Raw genomic sequence first — 19,694 nt, 5'->3', positions numbered from 1 at the left:
TCAACCTACAATAACAAAAAAATTCTGATTACATGAAAAGCACAACTACAAATCTGTTGCCATGTCTGTCATGTGTCATGCATAACAAATGTAAAAATTTAGGATGAATTGCAAAAATGGAAAAATACTGATGTTGCTTGGTGCTGAAATGGTCCAACATAAGGCACAAACTAGTGTGCTGTGTTCCCTAAACCTAATGCATGAGGTGCTTATACTCACTATTACCCAACAGCCTCTAAAGAGACGAGGGGTAAAATGTACAATTTTCTCCAGCCAATCCAGAATTATAGATTTTACAAGTTAGCAGTAAATTATTCAATCATAGCTGCACTTGTGTTCAATGAGGGCATTCTGATGTATCAAATAATTATTTTAAAATATGAGCAGCACTGTATGATGCAACACAAAAGCAAGAAATGTTGTGAAAGGTTTTATTTCATTGTTTATGAATCCTTGTGCATGTAAGCATGTCATGATCACACCGAGGTTCTTATGAAAGTTTTTGTTGTGTAGATTCATGGTTTACATGAATTTCACTTGAAAATTGCCAAACATTAATTACAATTGATTCCAGTTCATATAAAATCTTCACACAAACTCTGCGTGACCCTGAAACGCGCTCAACAAAATCCATACACTGGCATTCACAGACAGTGTAGGAAGAGAAAAAATAATATACAAACAGATACCAGGTTTATCTTTACTGACGGCTGCATTTAAAAAAAAAAAAAGGAAAATAAGATCTTCTCGAAGTAACTGGAAATCAAGGCAAATTCTTTAGTGAAAAAATTGTGTATTTGTTCAAACTACTGTGTGTGATGAAAAACATGCACAGAATTTCCAATTTGAGAGCCACATGATAATTAAGGATTTTGTACATTTCAGCTAGGAATAGTTGCACATGGACTTCTAGTATAAGGAAACCAAATGATTTTGTTAACTTGATTTGTTACATGTAGAAGATACTTCAGGTGAAATTGCAGCCATAAAAGACATTTGAGCGCAGGTCTCACTTTTTCTTATTGTAATAACTCCTCCTTTGATTTGTCCATATACCCTACCCGGATTGTCCAATGAGCATCTTAAACATATGAAAGGAATTTGCAAATTTCTGCATCATTATTTAACACGAGAATGAATTGCTATTTAAAATCTACTAGGTCAGTCTGTAGCCTCTTTAACAGTGCATATTAGACTTTCAATGTAGAAAGCCTTTTCTGAGGTTGTGTTTTTTTTTTTCAATCACATCTTACAGTCAATTATCATCATGATCTTGTCTTTGTTTTGTAATAAATTTAGAAAATATGAATTTATCTTTCTTTAAATTACCTTTAAATCATGCAATATGCATGGCTCTGAGACTGACAGAGGCAATGGACGGACAACGCTGCTGGGGCTTTAGTGTTCAAAGTATCGCTTAAAGGGAAAACATAAAGATACTATGAAAACAGCTCAATATTCCTAATAGTCAGAGATTATGGACACTGTAAAAATGCACATTCCTAAATCAACATGACATGCAGATAACTGTAAATTTCCATGTACAGAATGTTTGAAATTATACTACAACAAACATAACAGAAAAAAAAATACATTCCTCTTTTACAAAATTACTTCTTTTTTTTCTTGGCCAATGATATGGGATGATACTTGCTTTCTAATTAGTGCAAGCGACCTCTTTCATACATCAGAGCACTCAACACTTACTAAGGATGGTTCCGTTCAAGCTTGGTACCAGATTCTCCCTGATGCTTTAAATGCTTTTGAGAAGCTTGCATTATGATTTTGGCCACAACATTGCCCGAGTAAAGATGAAAAAAACCCAAAAACTACTGATACCAGGTCAGCCAGCCTAGAATCTGTGCAGAAACAGTGCAACACTGGAATTCCGCAGTCTTGTAATCATGATCTCTCTTTTCCTACCACCTGATTATAGGATGGATCAAATTCCAACATGGAGCAAGTACAATCTATTTACTATGTTGCTACTGTCTGTCACATACTGCAGCCAGACCAGACTGTCAACTTTACAGAAGCCAAGGCACGGTATTGGATTCAGTCTCCAAAAGGCTCGGACACTTCAACATGGCAATGCTGTCTGAAATCAACTAAAGTCATTTTCAATTCAAAATAGTACTGAAAGAAATGAATTGTGATTAATAGATATCAGCGGGGAGATTGTGTGAGATTAAGCACTTTCATTACACATCCACTCAACAAAAGTTTATTTGGACTTCCAAGGCTTGACCCCGCAGGTCAGGTAGCGACCTTGAATGGCTTGAGAAAAAAAAAAGGCCAACAAAAAGCTGTGGGATTCTAAACCCAGAAAAAAAGGACGGATGAGAGTCACATTGGACCAAACCTCCTTCTTCACCCCCTTTTCCCTCTTTCCTTTCGTTGAACCAGTCAAGCAGAGATCCAGCACACAAAAGAAGCGAGCCCTTCAGTCCAGACCCCAGCACAATGTTCTGTTGAGTATTAATTTAGTTGTACTAATAACAGTGTGACCAGAAGTAAGTGTTCAGCTTGTTGGTATAACAGACGAAGTGTCTTACTGGCTTCATCACTCATATCTCAGCCATAAAGAGAGACTGGACCGCTGCCTCAAGTTCCACCCGTTCCTTGTTGACCAGGGAGAATTAAAGGAAGAGATGAAAATGTAAAAAAAAAATTTTTTTTTAAATAAAACCGAGCCAACAGCCAAATCAGTGCAATGGTCCTCAGATTTTGTTGGCATAAAGTGTCTCCTCATCGCTTTCACTCTCGTCCTGAAACTCATGGGCGAGCAGGGATTTCTTGGAGCCCATAGATGTGAGCCGGATCTCGTCGTCATACTCATCTCGGTGCTGTCGCAAGCGGTGGAAGCCATCCTTCTGACGATTAGACTTGGCTGCGCACACACACCAGATGATGCACGCCGTCACCACCAGTGCCGTCATGGAGGCAGCTGCACGGAGGGGGAGAAATACAGACAGACACAACTTAAAAGCTGAGACCATTAAGTTAAGCGTCAATCACAGCTTGAACAATGGAGCAACAAAATGTATGTTTCGATGATAAGACACTAAAAAAGATTGTAGTCCTTCATGTGTCATTAGCTGCTTCCAGACCATGCACTAAAGTCCAAACACTTCCTGAACTTTTTCCAGAGGGGCTGTATGTGAGAACACAAACTATTGCTGCAGACATTGCAACTTTTCCTGCTGGCCCACAAGTAAAATCTCGAAAAATTGAAAAATGTCAGTGAGCCCACGTGACAGAAGGAAATACAGAAGGAAAATCTCTGGAAAATTTAAAGCGTGCAAGTGGGCGTGTTGATGACCGTAAAGAGAAACTCTGCCTTCTCGTCGTGAAATAAGTCTTTAATCATCCGTATATTCTATAGGTGATAGTAGGCTGACTTCTTAACTGTTTTAATGTGGCTGTTGAAGTTCAGGTCAGAGTCCATATCTACGCCGAGATTTCTGGCTTGGTTTGTGATTTCCTCAATTCATATACTCAGTGCTTGTCGTGGACCATAGTCCCCTGGTGATATCGTTATGTAGATTTGTGTGTCGTCTGCCACAGAATACTCCAAACATTTTCCTGCTGTTGTGAACGTGTTTGACTCCGACAAGCTCTTGATGCATTCGTCATATGTGAACAGCAAACTCCGAAGAATGTCCGGTTTGCAGACAAAGAAACTTTTTCATAGTGGTCACAAAAGGCCATTTCCTTTCATTGCTTACCTGCACTGGCCACCACAAACTCTCTGGGCAGGCCAAAGATACTGTTGTCCATGTCAAACTCAATGATGATGGAGATGGCAGCTTCATAGGAAGATACCACCACCTGAAACACAGCAAAACTATTTCAATTAACCTTTGAGCCTTCCTGACACGTGGTTCATTCAATTTGGAATGATTTATAATGTAGGTATTCCTCACAATTTGTCAAAAATCTGAATCAATTTTTTTTTCATTTTTTGGGGGGTGTGATAGCTATTGAACATAAAATGTACAACCTGCTGCCTCTACGATAAGACACATTCGTCTAGATAATTGTGGCTCCTTAACTTCACAAACATTTGCTGACTTGAGAAGTACATTCGTAACATGTGAAATTGAAATCATTAAGGTGAGTTTTTCCACTGTTTGAGTTGGTCTTCTACTAATTTCACTTCTTTACTACGTTTCACAAACTTAGACAACAGTTAAAAAGAAAAACATCAAGCTCTACCACATCTTCTTAGCCATCCTTGTTGTTTCTCCAAATGGAGGTGAAAGGCATTGAGCTGTCTGCTGAAGCTCCACACTGAAGTGAGGCTGTTGATTACTGAATTAGCAAGTCTCCTCTGCAGGTGTGACTGCTCAGTATAATCTGCTGCAGGCTGTTTTATGTGTAAAATGGGATTTGAACACTGGCTCATAAAAAAATTGAGGTAAACTACAAGAATCTCAGTACTTGCCATTTGTAAATCTGTTTTTATTTAGTGTCAGTTTAAAATAAAGGGAAAGTAGACTCAACTCAGCAAAGAAGGATTTCAGTAATGTGGTATGAACACACACCCAAAGAGTAAGTGCACCCTCTGGTCCTAATTCCTCTATTTTTCTCATTTTCAGTGTCATTTGTCGGTTGCTTTCTATTAGAGACACGAAGGAACCTAGAGGCATCAAAATCCACTGAAAACTATGTCCTTTTAATTTCCAGCGGTGTGAGATGCGTCCTTATGGCCTAAGAAGGAGCATTCGATGTCCTAAGAAATATGGGGAAGCTATCAAGGAGAGGACATCCATGCTGGCCCCAAGTCATGATCTGGACTTTGTGTGTGAACCGAGTGAAACGCACAACCAGAAACCCCTGGATGACAGGTACATAAGGAACGCCGCCGTTATTCCAGATCTCAAATTGCCCCACGACGAGCCCCACTCTCCCGACGGGAGGACCTCCAGTTGTGTGTCAACTAGTCAGCCAGGGTCTGCGGCGATCCACGGCTTCACGGTACCAGAGTACCAGCAGAGGTATCATTCAGTGGTGGATCCCCTGCTCTTCAGTCCTTGCGGGAAGCTGACGGCCTACAGTCTGGAGTTGGGCCGTAACATTAAGGAACAGCTGTTTGATGTGCTGGCCTACCCAATGCTTCAAATTTCCAAGCGGCCAAATGGAAGGGTGGAGGTGACGGAGAGATTTTGTGTGCTCCGCCCTACATCTCTCATAGACATTGACAGTTAAGGGCAACCAACACAATATTCTTCCACAGACTTTCTATCACAGGAGCATGCAAGCTATTCCCCCTCATCTCTTCATACTTTATTTAGTTAATCATGATTTTTGTTTCCCCTGCAATGTGGAAGACAGATTCAAATTTCACCTGCTTTTTGAAAAAAATATGTTAACGAAAATGTCTGATTGAACGTTCTGAGATTAAGTTCTTATTTACAAACTGTTAATGCTAGACTTGAGTAGGGGTTTACGTCTGTTGAGTCCATTGTGCTCTATACATCCAATTCTTTCTGTTTTTGCAATTATAAACTTTACTGCAGTGTGCTCTGTGTGCATAAGATCTGCACAACTAGGTGCATATGGTTACAAGGCCAGAGCTGATTTCTACTTTCCATCAGTTGCCGTCATAAAAAATTTTATTCAGTCAAAGCAAGATCTTGTGTTTATAATTTGTACTTCTACCCTTTTGTTTACCTTTTGGTTCATAGATTGTTCACAATTAAAACAATTGTGTCAGGTTGTACCATGAGACATGTCCTATCTTTTTTGTTCATAACAGTAATGCCTTATACTTACAATAATGATTATGATTTTATCTCTACATACCACTCCATGCCTTCTTGAAATAGCTGTAATGATGAAGTGTTGCTACAATCGTGTCCCTCTTTTAGAGAGATAGTACATTCCTAGCCCACATTAAACATGGCCTACATCTAACTGTGTACCTCTCGACGTTGTTGTTGGTAGCCATCGGCAACAGCTTCAATGTTGTGGTTGCCAGGAGCCAGCAGTGCGTGGAAGTAGCCGCCCTCTGCAGTAAACACTCTTACACCTCCATTCAGTACAATGATGGCACCAACAATAGGCTTCCCACTCTTGTCTCTCACCACGCCACGCACCCCTTTATGGACCTGGATGGAAGAAATGGAGGGAAAAGTAGGGAGGCTATGGATGAGGAATTTATACTCAAAAATCTCAAATCCTTGACCTGAAAACTATACAGTACATACTTATTATAAGTGTGTCCTAAAAATGTCTTGTTTAGAGCTAGAGCACTAAAAAATTACATGTTTCCACACTGCAGCATGACTTTCTAAAAATATATCATATAAAATTGGTGACAAAGGGGTAAGATTTCACAATTATTAAAAATCTACAGGGAGATTCTGAGAGATCACTTTCCCATTGAAGTGAACCCCACTGTAAATGTATCAACATTAAATCAGTTAAATTAAATCAGTCACGATCAGTTACATTTCTACATGTTGTGCTGATAAACTCTTGCACCATACCTCCACCAACATGCTGAGGAGAGCCTTCTTGTTCTCAGCCCAGAGTGTGGCCAGCTGCTCACCGGGAGGGAAGAAACAGCAGCCAGTATACACTGTGATTTCTGGACAGTGGCCAAAGTCCATGCTGAAATCCTGGGAGGAAACACAGACACAAGATGACACGTGGGGCAGTACTGCGCCATTTCTGACTGTTTTACTTCTCATTTAATGTGACTTATATCTCACACTAGCATGCAGGATCTCAAGACTGTACAACTGCACTGAAGAAGGAATTAGCTTTTTCTATTTCAGATCACGTCTTGATAAAACCCAAATACTGTGTAGTGGCATCATGAAAGCAGGATCAGCTGTCGCAGTGACTTACCTTCATGCTCCCCATGTGACTTTGTCTCTCTGCTGCCCTCATAACTCCATCGGGGATGTTGCCCGCTAAGCGACAGGAAAGTTCCATTAGCCGTTAACCACTACTATATAATTAGTGATTGATATTTAGGACCAAAGTTACAGTATCGGAAGTATTTGAACTACATACTCTGCCCATTATTTGAACATCCAGTGTCTCCAAGGTGCATCTTGGGATGGTTGTTGGCATAAACACTCGCCAAGTACTTCAACGTGCCTTCGTTTTCAACTGGAAAGATTTAAAAGTTGATTAAATAAAAGCATACAGACATACATTTTGCTTTGCTAAGTGATGTTTAACATTGAATTTAATTTTTCCTACAGTGCATATTGGTGATGTATATTTATAACACCAATCTCAATCTGATTGCTGTGCAGAAAAGTACATAAGTGCTGTGACTGCATTTCTCAAAATTAAATTTTATGTAATAAAATCAAAGCAAAGTATAAAGTGCCACTAGTTGCATCTAGATGTTGTGTGTAGTATGGGACACAAGAATATAAGTGTTTTTACTGAATCACAGAGCCTTATTAATAATAATGCTAAAAATACTTTATTTGTCCTGTGAGTGGCACTAGAGTAGTATATTTTGATTGCCTTTCAAATCAAAATAGCTAAGGTTTTATCTTCTTGGGACTACGGCATTTTACACAAATTCCATGGCAATAAGCCAGTTCAAGATAAAACATGAATGTTGTGTGCAAAGTTGATATTCTGACTGACTCAACCGACCACCGTGCACTGCCTGTAAAGGCTCTAGATGATAAGTGATTTTTAAATGTAAATATATTACAAATTGTACAACCTAACAGGTTAGATTCTTTAAAAACCTTTGAATACGTAGCTAAACGAAGAAGCAGTTTTCAGCATTTCATTGTTACCCGGTTGGACGGGCTTGTCATAAGGGTAGGTAGCAACAAGGGCGCCTCCATCCAGGGCTACAGAGAGAGTGAAGCTCTTGTCGAGAATCAAGTCCATCATTGCTCTGGTCTCTGGTTGGGCCTCCACCACACGCTGTGATGCATTGCCTGGAAAAAGAAAAGAAAAGAGATGGTGCACAGGAAATAGTTGTTAGAGCCTGTTTTGCTTTCCATGGCAAGTGTACATACAGGCAATGACATTTATCACATTTACAAATGTAGATTACATCGAGCGCTTCTTCTTCTTTCTTCTCAGTCTCTCTGTTACACACACACACACACACACACATCCATAGAACTGACCAAAAAAGTCTGTGTCCAGATCCTTGCCACGAGCATTGGTCGAGCCCTGGGTGGATGTGCACTGCTTCTCAACAGCCTGTTCTCGTCCATCTGGGTTGATAGAAGGCACAATGACAATCCGGGTCTCGTTGATCAACTAGGGGAGGGAAATGGAGAAGGAATAATACATTGACCTGGATTAGTTTTTCACTGTTTAAAATAAATTATAGTTAATAGACTGAAACAAACCCAAGCTACAGAAAAAGTTGTGGAAACAAAGAATATCCTGTATACCCATTTGTAAAAAACAAAATATTTTTTAATTTGCTGCATGCGGAACAACGGTTGATACAAATACAGTATAATTTCACAGTCCAGGCTATCAAACACTATACAGTACTTCCTGAGGGGCTCCGAAACTCACCCTGGTGATCGCTGGGTTCTTGCCATAGTTGATACACAAGAAGGCAGCAAACTCCAGCAGCAGCTCTGTGCCCACTGGGGCATTGCCATGGAGCCCTGCCACAAAGCGGATCTTGGGTTCAGATGGTTCAGCTTCCCCTGGATTGTTGGAGATTTCCAGAGCCCAAATAGTTCGAAACTCTACACTTTGGCCCAAACTGGATTCAGAGGACAATAAACCAAAATATAGTATCAGTGTCAGTAGTATCAAGTATCAAGATTCTTTCAAGACAAGGCAGAAATAACAGCAGATGAATTTAGGAAACAGACTGGATCTGGACAGCACTGACTTTTGGCATACACAGGATGAGAGCTACAGAGATATGATGTCAAACAATAACGTACTCTATGGGAAATAATGTGGGTTGGTTCAAATACAGGGCTTGGTGTAAGATAAAGCCCGCCTACCTGTGTAACGATGTAATTTTGGGAAAGTTAAGAGTGAGACCCCTCATGAATCCGGCCAATTCTTTGTAGCGTTGGTACCGGAAGCTGCTCTCTATGGCTGTGCTCTTGACCAGCTGCTCTAAGCCTTGGCCTAGAGAGAGATCCTTGATTAAGCTCTGCAACTCCTTCTCAGACGGGTTCTGTGTGGGCTGGGGCCCGTTTTGAGACTGGCCTTTAGAGTCCAAGTGTAAACGTGTCAGTCTAAAGTCCACCACCTCCACTCTATCATTTGAGACTGTGGCATAGGTTCTCACGGGTGTATACCTGGACAGGAGAGAAACTTATTAAAACTTAATAGCCCTTGAATTCAGGATAAGCAGCAGCACAGAAATCTTATCTTTTGTCAATGACAGTGCACTGTATTAGTTTGCTCTTCCGTTCTTCTTCCCAAGATTCAAATCTTACCCATGGGCAGAGGCAGTGATAGAGTAAGTGTGCGGGGCAAGCAGTCTCCAGTAGTCTCCGGTACGAGCCGTGGTGATGTTGTGGTCTATCTCTGCCACAGTGATGGTGGCATTGGGAATTCCGGTTCCATCGCGGCTGTCAGACACTGTACCCTTTACTCCAGTGTGGACCTAAAGAGACACATAACCACATACATACATGACTAGATGCAAAACTGAACTACGTGAGGAGAAGGATTTGAGCAATGTTGAGATTTGTGCTCATTACCTGGCGTATGAACTGGAGCAAGGCTCTCCGGTTTTGTTCCCAGTATTTAGGCAGGTCCTTGGCCATGGGGTATTTTACACAACCCAACTCAATGGTCACCTCAAAACAGTTGGTGTTCAAGTAGTTCCAGTCCTGCATTCCACCTGAAAAAAAGTTATTTTTAGTCATGAAGCAACATTTGTAGAAAAACTGGGGGGAAATTGGGGGGATGTACTTTTTTCAGCCCTTCAAATTCTAATCATAGTGGCTTAAATTTTATTTCATAATTCCACAACTCTAGCTTGACTGCAAACAACTTTTTGTAGACAAAGCAAATTACTAAACTTATATATTAAAATAACAATCGTTTGTGTATTTTTAAGGAGATAAAATAAGGCCAAACAGGTGGAAGTAAAGCTTATTATCTACATCTAAAAACTTTTCCAAAGTATGTGAAACTAAAAATCTCAAGTATAGAAGGCTGCTTTGCCTGATCAACCGTGGGAAGAATGAATGTGGTGGGTGAGCAAAGAGGATGAGAGATTGAAGGCATACCAGCAACATTGTACCAGTTTGCACCATTGGTGATGCCATCCTCAAAATATTCATTATACAAGTCCACACAAGGGTGTCCATTGTGCATCAGAGGATTCTCCTGCACACACAAAAAAACACACAGTCAACAGTCAACAATGAGTCCTCTTGTAGTCGAGTTTTCAAACCTGGTCTGTCCCCAGATTTCACAGAAATCCCATGGCTTCCATCAGCGCTCTTAACTCACACAAACAGTTTGTTTTCAGTTAGAACATGAACCACCAGCGGACATTATCCCAGCCTGAAACAGATCCGACAACAGCAGCGGTGTCAGGTTACCTGTGAATACGCCCTGGACACCTGCTGAAAGACCTTGTCATCAGGAGACGGGCTGTACTGAGATATCCCTTTTTTGTCATCATCATACGGGTAGTTCACCACCAAGGAACCTGAATTACAAAGATAAGACACCGCAAAACACAAAAGAAATAAAACATCTGAATTAGTGATGAAAATAAACTGCAATATGCATTTCTGGTCAACATTTCATAATCCAACCTAATATTCCCATTTAAATTGTGGAACTTTATCTCTCTGATAACATAACAAATAAATATTAATAACAACAATTAAATAAAACAATAGTAGTAATGTTGTCACAGCAAAAAGGATTAACAGACTATTACTATCAAATTGAACCGTGACACTGAAAGACCACAAACTCTGGCGTCAAAAGCTCAAGATAACACCGTACCTCCATGGAGGTTGGCTGACAGGACGAAGGGGATGCTCTTCACCCAGTTCATCACAGCTATAGTCTCAGGCTGTCTGGGCCCTGCGATAGTGACAAACTGGTCTGGGAAGTTGCGATTCAGGTCAATGTTGTTGCTGTTGTTGCGCCCTTTGTAGCCCTTCACATCACCTGTGAAGAAAATTGGTAATAAGAGAGAGTTAGCGACATCTGTAACGACAGCATGCTCCTGCTTTAAGACTTGTTCTTCCTGTTGCGGTACTTCAACAGCAGCGAACAGCTTAAATATAGTGGCAGGTGGCAGGTGGCAGATGGCGGAAGTTCTTGGTGAAACTTTCCTGTACATTGAAAAGGTTCTCAGGATGGTGCAGAATGTGCCATAGGTGTAACACAAATTCATGAAAAAATTCTGATCTTCCTCCAAAACATAAAACACCACAGAGAACAGAACTGAAAAGAACTACCTTTTCTTTGTGACCATTCAAGTCTATGTATGTATATGAATGTGGAATGGTAATTTTGCATGCCCTGATTTACTGTATATTTGATAGAAGTTAGCAACATACACTAAAGAAATGTTAGTCATATGATCAAATAATTCTTCAAGTCCTGTAATGTCACACCTTTGCTCCACAGCTATAAATTTAACATCAGTGTGACCCGTCCTCTAAAATATTTTCCATAATGTGATTAGTCCTAATTTCATACTGTGCGGATGGTGCCCCTTTATTGTCAGTAGGCACTTCTTATTTTGAGACCGTGTGTCCCTTTCTCTCACCTTCAGTGGCTACCTCATAGCCATCAGGGTTCATCGAAGGCATGATGTGAATGCGGGTGTTGTTGACCAACTGAGTGACATCCGCGTCAGTACCATAGTTACGGCACAGGTACTCAATGAGGTTGAGCAACAGCTCTCGGCCCACCACTTCATTACCATGCATGTTGGCCACATACTTAAACTCTGGCTCGCCTGGCATGGAAAAAAAGAGCGAGAGGCAAAATGAAAATGCACAATGACAGACACAGTCTGCATTTTGTGTAAACAAGAGGACCTAGCCCTTAATAATTCTACTATGCTTCCACCTTAGACATACCATGCTCATGAACAGTGGGGTTGTCTGAGATGACCATCACATACAGCTCACGTTCTTCCACTGAGCGGCCAACAGAGTGAAGATGGGCGATAGAGGGGAACTCGCTCCTGTACTTGCGTAGGAAGAGCTCCATGTCTGCATAGTTGTGGTGACGAAAAACCTGGGGCTGGATTGGCTGGTTTCCAGGAAGAAGAGTAGGAGGGCTGTTTCTGTTTCCCTCAGATGTAGCCATCTGCATCTGGATGGTGTTAGAAGCGTTGGTGGTAGTGGTGGAGAAGTTTGGATTTTGGCTGGATGGTGTGGAGGACGTAGGCACGGTGCTGCTACCTGCAGCCTCACTGACCACAGGTGCCAAGGTAAAGTTAAGTTCTGTGGCTTTGACCTCCATGACCTGGACACTGTGGACTGTCATTGGAATGTAGCTGTGCACACACAGAGGAAAAAAACACATACATGAGGAGTTCAGGTCCACCTTAAAACCATCAGTGAGCACCAAAATTAGATGTCACAATTTCCATGACCAAAATAATCTATTAATATCTCTACCAGGAAGTCACCAGTGAATAACAAAATACATTTGGGCAGAGACTCAGCTTCATTGTTTGATAGGCTGAAAGAGCCATATTACAAATGAACAACAACAACGAACAGAAAACAAGCAGACGTTTTTTTAATCAGACAAGTGACTCTTTTGATGCATAACCTCTGTCTTTGAAAGGGAAGTTAATTGGTATTTCTCACCCTGGGGCCACGGCTGTGATGTTGTATGTTCCTGGGAGCAGAAGCCGGTAATAGTCCCCATGGTTTCCAGTGGTGAGGTTGTGGTGGATGTCTGCCACCAGAATGCTGACATTGGCGAGGGCAGCACCAGTGAAGGCCTCTTTCACATATCCACGAACACCCATATGTACCTGGAAGACAGCATTATTGTAAATACCAAAGACATTTTGCTGAACTGGAGAAATTGCATGCAGGGTTTGTTTGAGACATGATCCTTTTACAATGAATGTTGTATCATTAATCTGTTTTATTTATGAGTTCTACCTTTTCCATGTAGGCTAGTAGAGATTCCCTATTCATGTCCCATTCCTTGTGGAGCTCAGTAGCAGGTGGATATTTGCAGCAGCTCAGCTCAACGGTGATCTCCAGACAGTTTCCATGGAGGTAGTTGTAGTCCTGCATCCCTCCTGGATAAGAAGCAAGAAATATCATGAACCAAACATGTTGGAAATGGCTGATCACATTCGATAAATATGTACTATATTTTTTTTAACGATATGTCTAAATCTAGGAATTTAACTACTGTGTCAACACATGGATGGATATACTCTATTGATCCCAAACTGGGGAATTTTGGTGTACAGCAGCAGGAAGCAGGCTCACAATGCACCATACAAATATAAAAAGAATACAAATGTAAAAATATAAGAAGAGCAAACCCATGTGTAGTGTAAGGAATATGGATATAAAAAATTTACAAATATTAGTGCAAGTATCTGCAATAAGTTACCAATATCGATAAAGTACATTCTGAAACATGCTCTGCCTTGATAATTTGACACCCACTGGTGCAAGGTCAGGAGGACGGAGTCTGTCTTTGTCTCTTTAATGCCAAAGTTTAAGGATAGTGTTTAACGTGGCAAAAAGCCATGACATCTGCAGTTTACTTGCTGACCCAGCCTTGGTAAACAGAAGGAAAACACAGGAGGGTAGGCTGTTTGGCGGGACATCCCCACTGGAACGAGCAGCCAGGAGCTCCAAGGCTGGAGGGTTGCCATGACCGCCTGCTGGGAGGCCACAAGAACCCAATAAAACAGCCACTATTTGCCACTTTGCAACAGTGAACAATGTGAAAAGGGCTCACACGGCAAACACTGACAAATAACTTCAACAAATCAACCAGCCTCATTGACAAATATGTCAACCACACCAGAGAACAGGGAAAGTTGGTCTAAGCGCACAAAGGTTTTCTATCTGTGAAGCACAACAAAGACACGTCGAAGCACATTATACTCCTATTCTTCCTTTGCCCCCTTGCTTTAATGAAAGTAACACACAAGACACCTTATATTCAGAACCCCAAGAATTAACAGTACTTGTCACTGAAAACCCAGTTGTGATAATACACTCACAAATATGATCTGCTTACCTCATGACAACATCTTCCTGAAAGTCATATTACTGACTGACTTTGAACATTTTGGTGGAAATGCAGTAAAGAAAATTATAAGTCACCCCTTACAAGTTAAGAAAAAAGCCGCTGGATGTGATGTGGTACAGGCCTTGGCTCTGAAAGCACACATACTGAAATATACACCACAGAGATGCAAGATCCTTTGGAGTCATTCCCGTCAAGCGACAGCTCTTCAAGCTGTCTAAAACTTGGCGACGGTGACTGGCTACAAGGTAATTTTCACTGAAAACGGTCAGGGTCACTTTAGAAAATGTATTTAACTTGACAGCCCACGTTGTTGGTCAATGTTTTTCAGTTGTCCATCACTCAGTTTTTAGTGAGAGTGGTAAAGATCCCTATTTTCTTTCATTTTTACACTTCTTTGCCTCTCTTCCTTTCCTCATCGTTGATTAACCCGTCGTCACCCCTCATTCACCAGATCAATTTCATCTGATCAATCCTCATTTAAAGACTACACTCAATCCCACTCGTACTCTTACCTTGTTCCAGACAATTTGCTGTTGGTATGAATGCGCCTGACTCGGACAATCTCCTGCTGTGTTTGTCATTTGTTAATGGCAAACTCAAAAATGTCCACACCCATTTTTCCAGACATTTTTCCGCAGTTCGTGTCTGAAAACTGCTACATCGAAATATGCCAACTGGGATATGTTCGCACTCAAAGCCTCAAGCATTAACCACAAAGTTGACGGATCATCCAATACAGACAAGTTATCCTTCCCTTCTGTTTTGAATGATATGCCGGGATGGTTGTTGAGCTGCTGTTGTTTACAACCGATTTTTGGATCAATCCTTTCAACAAAACGCAGCCACGTTGAGTTACTTTTGTAGCCCTCCTCTACATATTCATGTAACATTGATATCATTGATTGTCTGACAGATGAGAATTTGGTTGGACAAGATAAGAGACAACATCCCTGTTATGGAGAGGAGTAGGGGGGATTTGTTAGAGGATTTACCTTCCGTGGTGGCAGCAGAGACAGCAGGTTGCTATACCGACCGAACCCAAAACTGGGGCTTAAAAAGTGTCACACCTGAGCAAATGATGACCAAACAACGCTAGATCTACATTCAGCTGTGACATATCCAATACGTACCTGTAACAGCTTGTCAAACAACACAAAAACCCTGTTCCCTTGTCTCTAATACCACAAGCAAATCTCTAAAACCAACATCCTCCACAGGTTGATAGAGTTTGACAAACAAAAGCCCCAACCTTAAACATCTTGTCTATGTACCAGATGTAGTGACACACCCTAAAATTAGCAGTGAACCACTGGCCAAAGTCAGTGCTAGCAGCTGAACTTTCTGTGTAGGACACTGGGTTGGTCATGTGAGATACAATGCATCAAGAAAATACAAACGTTACAAAAGAAGGCAGTGACGTGTATATTTCAACACTTACCCCAATGAGTCAAGATAAAATGTTATGCTGAATCATTATTTCAAGCCCTGACTGCCACATGAAACAATCTCCTGTTCTTGACTTTGCGCTTTGCCTGGATGACTAATTATATCACACTATCTCCTGTACGTTTCCGTCATCCGCCATTAGCCCAGTTTTCAGCTCCGACGTTTCGTCCTCTGAGACGTTTCAGACAGACACAAGCGTTGTCTGTTCAACTGATTTGCACAAGTTGGTGTCTATATGCTGCTGCGGGATCTAATTACTGGATCATGTATCACGAACATGAACATGAACATTGTCTACCGGCAAACTGACTTGTTTCAGCGGAGAAACCAAATAAGCCACGACAGCCATTCTCCACACGCTGTGACTCTAGTCTCAGATGACAATTAAAGCCAAGGTTTATAATAAATAGGTAAAAACAAACTCGTTGAGGAGTCTTTGACAAGTGTGTGTGCTCAGGGTTTGGGTCATGATTCACTGCCCCAGTTACTTGTGGGGGTAAATGGACATGTACAAGTTTTTTAAGGATTTCAGTTTACAAAAAAGGGGGCAATTTGATGTAGGTAAATTGAAAATTAAATTATGTAAAATCTGTGCTTATAGCCTGTAGATTTCCCCCAAACAGTTGGTCTAAATGTCATAATACTGCAATTTTAACCTGTCAATCAAGTTTTGAGCTGAATTTGAATTAAATAAATCTGATCTGACTGGAGGCAAAGGAATGCTAATCTGCGGAAAATCACGGATTACAATATGTACTTACCGTTACCTGAAACAGTACACAACAAAGCGTGTCTCATTGGGAAAGCAGTGCAGGAAGCTTAATCCGCTGCCATTACATCACCAACCCAAACCAACAAAGCAAATTAGATTGCATATTAAATGAGGTAGTCCTGGACTACTACAACTACTACTACTACTACTACTACTGGAGACTCTGCCTCTAAGCGCCTCTGGTAAGCAAACCTTTTCAAGTTGTTTCCTGAAATTAAGCTACACTGCCCAGAAATACAAAATCTGATCTTTGGTGGGAGAAAAACCCAGCCATGTCTTTAATAGCTTAAGTTGTGCTACACCATTTGTAAAGGGAATTGTAAGCATTTGTTCCTGAGCCTCCTTATAAAAAGTTGTAGCTTGTGCATACCACTCGTCCAAACCCTCATAGGCTGTTAACAATCCAACAGAACACATCGTTTGCTTTTAGATGAGACAATTACGAAAAACAATACAGGTTAGACAGAGAGGAGTTTTAGTAGACTGCTGCTAAAATGAATTAGAGAGGGTCTGGATAAAACATCCTTTAAAAAAACCACAGGTCTTCTCAAGACTCAACTGCAAAATCTATGTAATCAGCTTTCAATAACTATAATAGGCATTAAAAACTATGAAAAATGGATCATCTTACCAGGCACATCATACCACTGTGCACCATTGGTGATGCCGTCTTTAAACGTTTCTTCCGGGGAATCGGGACAGTTGGGCAAACCAGTCTTCATCACAGGGTGGTTCTGGGAGTACACCAAGGCCAAGTAGCGAAATAGACCGTCCTCCTGGGACTGGCTGTAGTGGCCCTGTTGCTTGTGGACGGCGGAGTCATCAAAGGGGTAACTGGCCACCACAGTTCCACCGTGCAGGTTTGCCGACAGCACAAATCTAGAGAGACAAAGTTGTAGGTTTTGGTAGAAGCCTTAAAAGACAGGTTCACAAACTTGTATTTCTGCCTATGTTTATTTTTTTTTAAAGCCCCAATGATATATCGGTTGTATAACAATATCAGCAGATATGAGCCTTTCATACACATATCAATATCAGCATTTATGTATTTGAATTTATGATCCTACTTTATGCAAAACTATTATGTTAATTATCTTAATTCAATGTCTATATATTTGGTTGTTTTGTGTTTTCTTTTAATTTAAGGTAAAGTCTATGGTTAAGCTAAAATATCAAACCTCAGATTTCTTTGTCTTGAGGGCTTCATAACGACATCTTCGGAATCCTTCCCCCCAATTTTTTTTTTAAAATATATAGTTTATATATAAACTTGCCAATATCGGTATCAGAAATCCATATCGGTCGAGCTCTAGTGTGATCGTTCCTCCTGTCCATACTCGCCGAGAAGTCAAGAGAGAATTTGGGAGACACCTGGTTGATTTGGCCAGTTCTGACTGGCGAACTGAACAAGGATTTTAACCCTCTGCTTGATTAAAGTGACGTCCGTGGGGATGATTTGTACTGAAATTAATTTGAAAAAAATGAATTTCAGTACAATATAAAGTCATGAGGAGAGAATGGAGCTATGGGCTCTAACGGAAAATCAGTGATCGCAGTGTGAGAACTTCTTAGTGGGAAATTCCCCTTTGTGAAAATGTGTGTATTTGTGTACACGTCTGGTCTTCCAAATGAACCTCGCGTTTACAGGTCGTGCCATGGTGTCCCGGGACAGCAGCTCTCGCTCACTTTGTTATGACAAAATTCTCTCACTCTCTAAACCAATGCCGGAGGTCACTAGCATTAGTTTAGCATTAACTTTATTTTCCTTCACGCATCATGTTGTCTATAAAATGTCGGACAAAAGCAGGAAAGATGTCCATCACAACTTCCTGAAGCCCTCATGTATTTAGTGTAGACATAAAGTTCAGTGTTTCCCCTACCATTGAATTCAGGGAATCCCACGGGAGACCCCGCCCCCAACGGGAGACCCCGCCCCCCCCCTGAAAAGTCAAATTCATTTGAATTATTGAGCATGAAACTTAAGGTGATTTGTGAACCCTACCCACCAAACCAGTACACCTGGGGGAAACACTGACGTTATGAGGAGCGAGTCACACCTGCTGCCCCTCGGGTATAAAGAAAGAAAGACAGAGACAAAAAATGGACAGTGTCCTTGTCCAGCATCTGAACTCGGAGTTCTGAAGCACGGCCAACTCGAGTCACAACAGGAAACTTGACTCTTTGTTCTTTTGTGTTTCACAGGGAACAAAGGGAAGCTCACTTTTTCTCCAGGATCCATCGCATCACAGCCTGCACCTCGGGAATCTGCTCCGGCGGGACGGCGGCCTCGTCGAACTGGTCAGGGAAGCTTCTGTTCAGGTCGATGTTCTTGGCGTTGTTCCGGCCGCCGTTGTCGCCACCGCAGTCGCCCTCCCGGGACCTCTCGAAGCCGTCCGGGTTCATGCTGGGCATGACGTAGATGTCCGTGGTGTTGACCAGCTCGGCGACGCGCGGCTCCTCTGCGTACCTGGTCAGCAGGTGCTCCACGAGGTACACCAGCACCTGCCGCGACACGGTCTCGTCGCCGTGCATGTTGCCGACGTACTTGAATCTGGGTTTGCCCGGCGAGTCCGCGCGCGGCTCCCTGGTGATCCGCATCACCCAGAGCTGCCTGCCCTCCGCGGACTCCCCGACGCTCGACAGGTCGGCTATGTGGGGGTACGCCTGGGCCAGGGACTGCAGACGTGCCGTTAGGTTCGCGTAGTCGTAGTATCTGTCGTAAGTCTCTACCGTGTCGTCGGCGCGTCGCGTCCGGTGGAGCCGCGCGTCGCCGGCGGAGACAAGGAGGGCGAGAAGAGCGGCGCAAAGTGACGCCCGTAGCTTCAGCATCGTGCAGAGATGCTCCCATGTGCGCGGCATGTTGACGTGTCGTCTACTCCCGCACCATGCGGACTTCGGAATTAAACAACAAACGCCAGACTCGGGTCTTTCCGCAGTGTTTTGCTCCCCAGCAGCTGTGACAGTCCGTCCGGCCTGCCTTGTTTCCGTCTACTTCCTCTTACCTCACCGGGGCGGGGCTACGGCGATGACGTAGATTTTTTTAAGGTGGACCGGAAAACCAAGCCGTTATTATAATTCTACATTTGATAATTTGATAACACGATTATTTGCACCACTAAAAGTAGATGGATGGAAGTAGAGAAAAGTTCACATAGGGCACACTTTTTGTGTGTTACGAAATTACTTCAATTTTTTGTCTGTCGAGTAGCCTAATAAACAATTAAAGTAATATGTGTTTATCATTAGTAGTAGTAGTAGTAGTACTAGTAGTAATAAT

General features: G+C 41.9%; 1 protein-coding gene across 1 annotated transcript; it reads right to left on the bottom strand.

The window, feature by feature from the left end:
- Positions 1 to 417: 417 nt before the first annotated feature.
- Positions 418 to 19,413, bottom strand: cpda (carboxypeptidase D, a). Its single transcript, XM_035622109.2, has 21 exons — positions 18,639 to 19,413; positions 17,049 to 17,296; positions 13,083 to 13,225; positions 12,780 to 12,949; positions 12,039 to 12,460; positions 11,723 to 11,914; positions 10,948 to 11,115; positions 10,533 to 10,642; positions 10,215 to 10,314; positions 9,681 to 9,823; positions 9,414 to 9,583; positions 8,970 to 9,272; positions 8,524 to 8,719; positions 8,121 to 8,256; positions 7,779 to 7,925; positions 7,027 to 7,125; positions 6,859 to 6,923; positions 6,495 to 6,626; positions 5,928 to 6,113; positions 3,729 to 3,831; positions 418 to 2,947 (listed from the first exon to the last, which is right to left on the bottom strand). The coding sequence occupies exons 1-21, from the start codon at positions 19,274 to 19,276 to the stop codon at positions 2,721 to 2,723; spliced, it is 4,098 nt and encodes a 1,365-aa protein (XP_035478002.1). The 5' UTR covers positions 19,277 to 19,413; the 3' UTR covers positions 418 to 2,720.
- Positions 19,414 to 19,694: the final 281 nt, after the last annotated feature.

Source organism: Scophthalmus maximus, chromosome 11 (assembly GCF_022379125.1).
Source record: "Scophthalmus maximus strain ysfricsl-2021 chromosome 11, ASM2237912v1, whole genome shotgun sequence".
Lineage (NCBI taxonomy): Eukaryota > Metazoa > Chordata > Actinopteri > Pleuronectiformes > Scophthalmidae > Scophthalmus > Scophthalmus maximus.
Note: the sequence above shows the minus strand (reverse complement) of the source record. Positions and strands in the feature narration are given on the sequence as shown.

Coding starts and splice junctions, on each gene's coding strand:
- cpda (XM_035622109.2), bottom strand. CDS start 19,276: ATGCCGCGCACATGGGAGCATCTCTGCACGATGCTGAAGCTACGGGCG. Junction 8,257..8,523: donor AGAACCCAGCGATCACCAGG/GTGAGTTTCGGA, acceptor TCCCTCCCCTAG/TTGATCAACGAGACCCGGAT. Junction 6,114..6,494: donor TCCTCAGCATGTTGGTGGAG/GTATGGTGCAAG, acceptor TCTTCCATCCAG/GTCCATAAAGGGGTGCGTGG.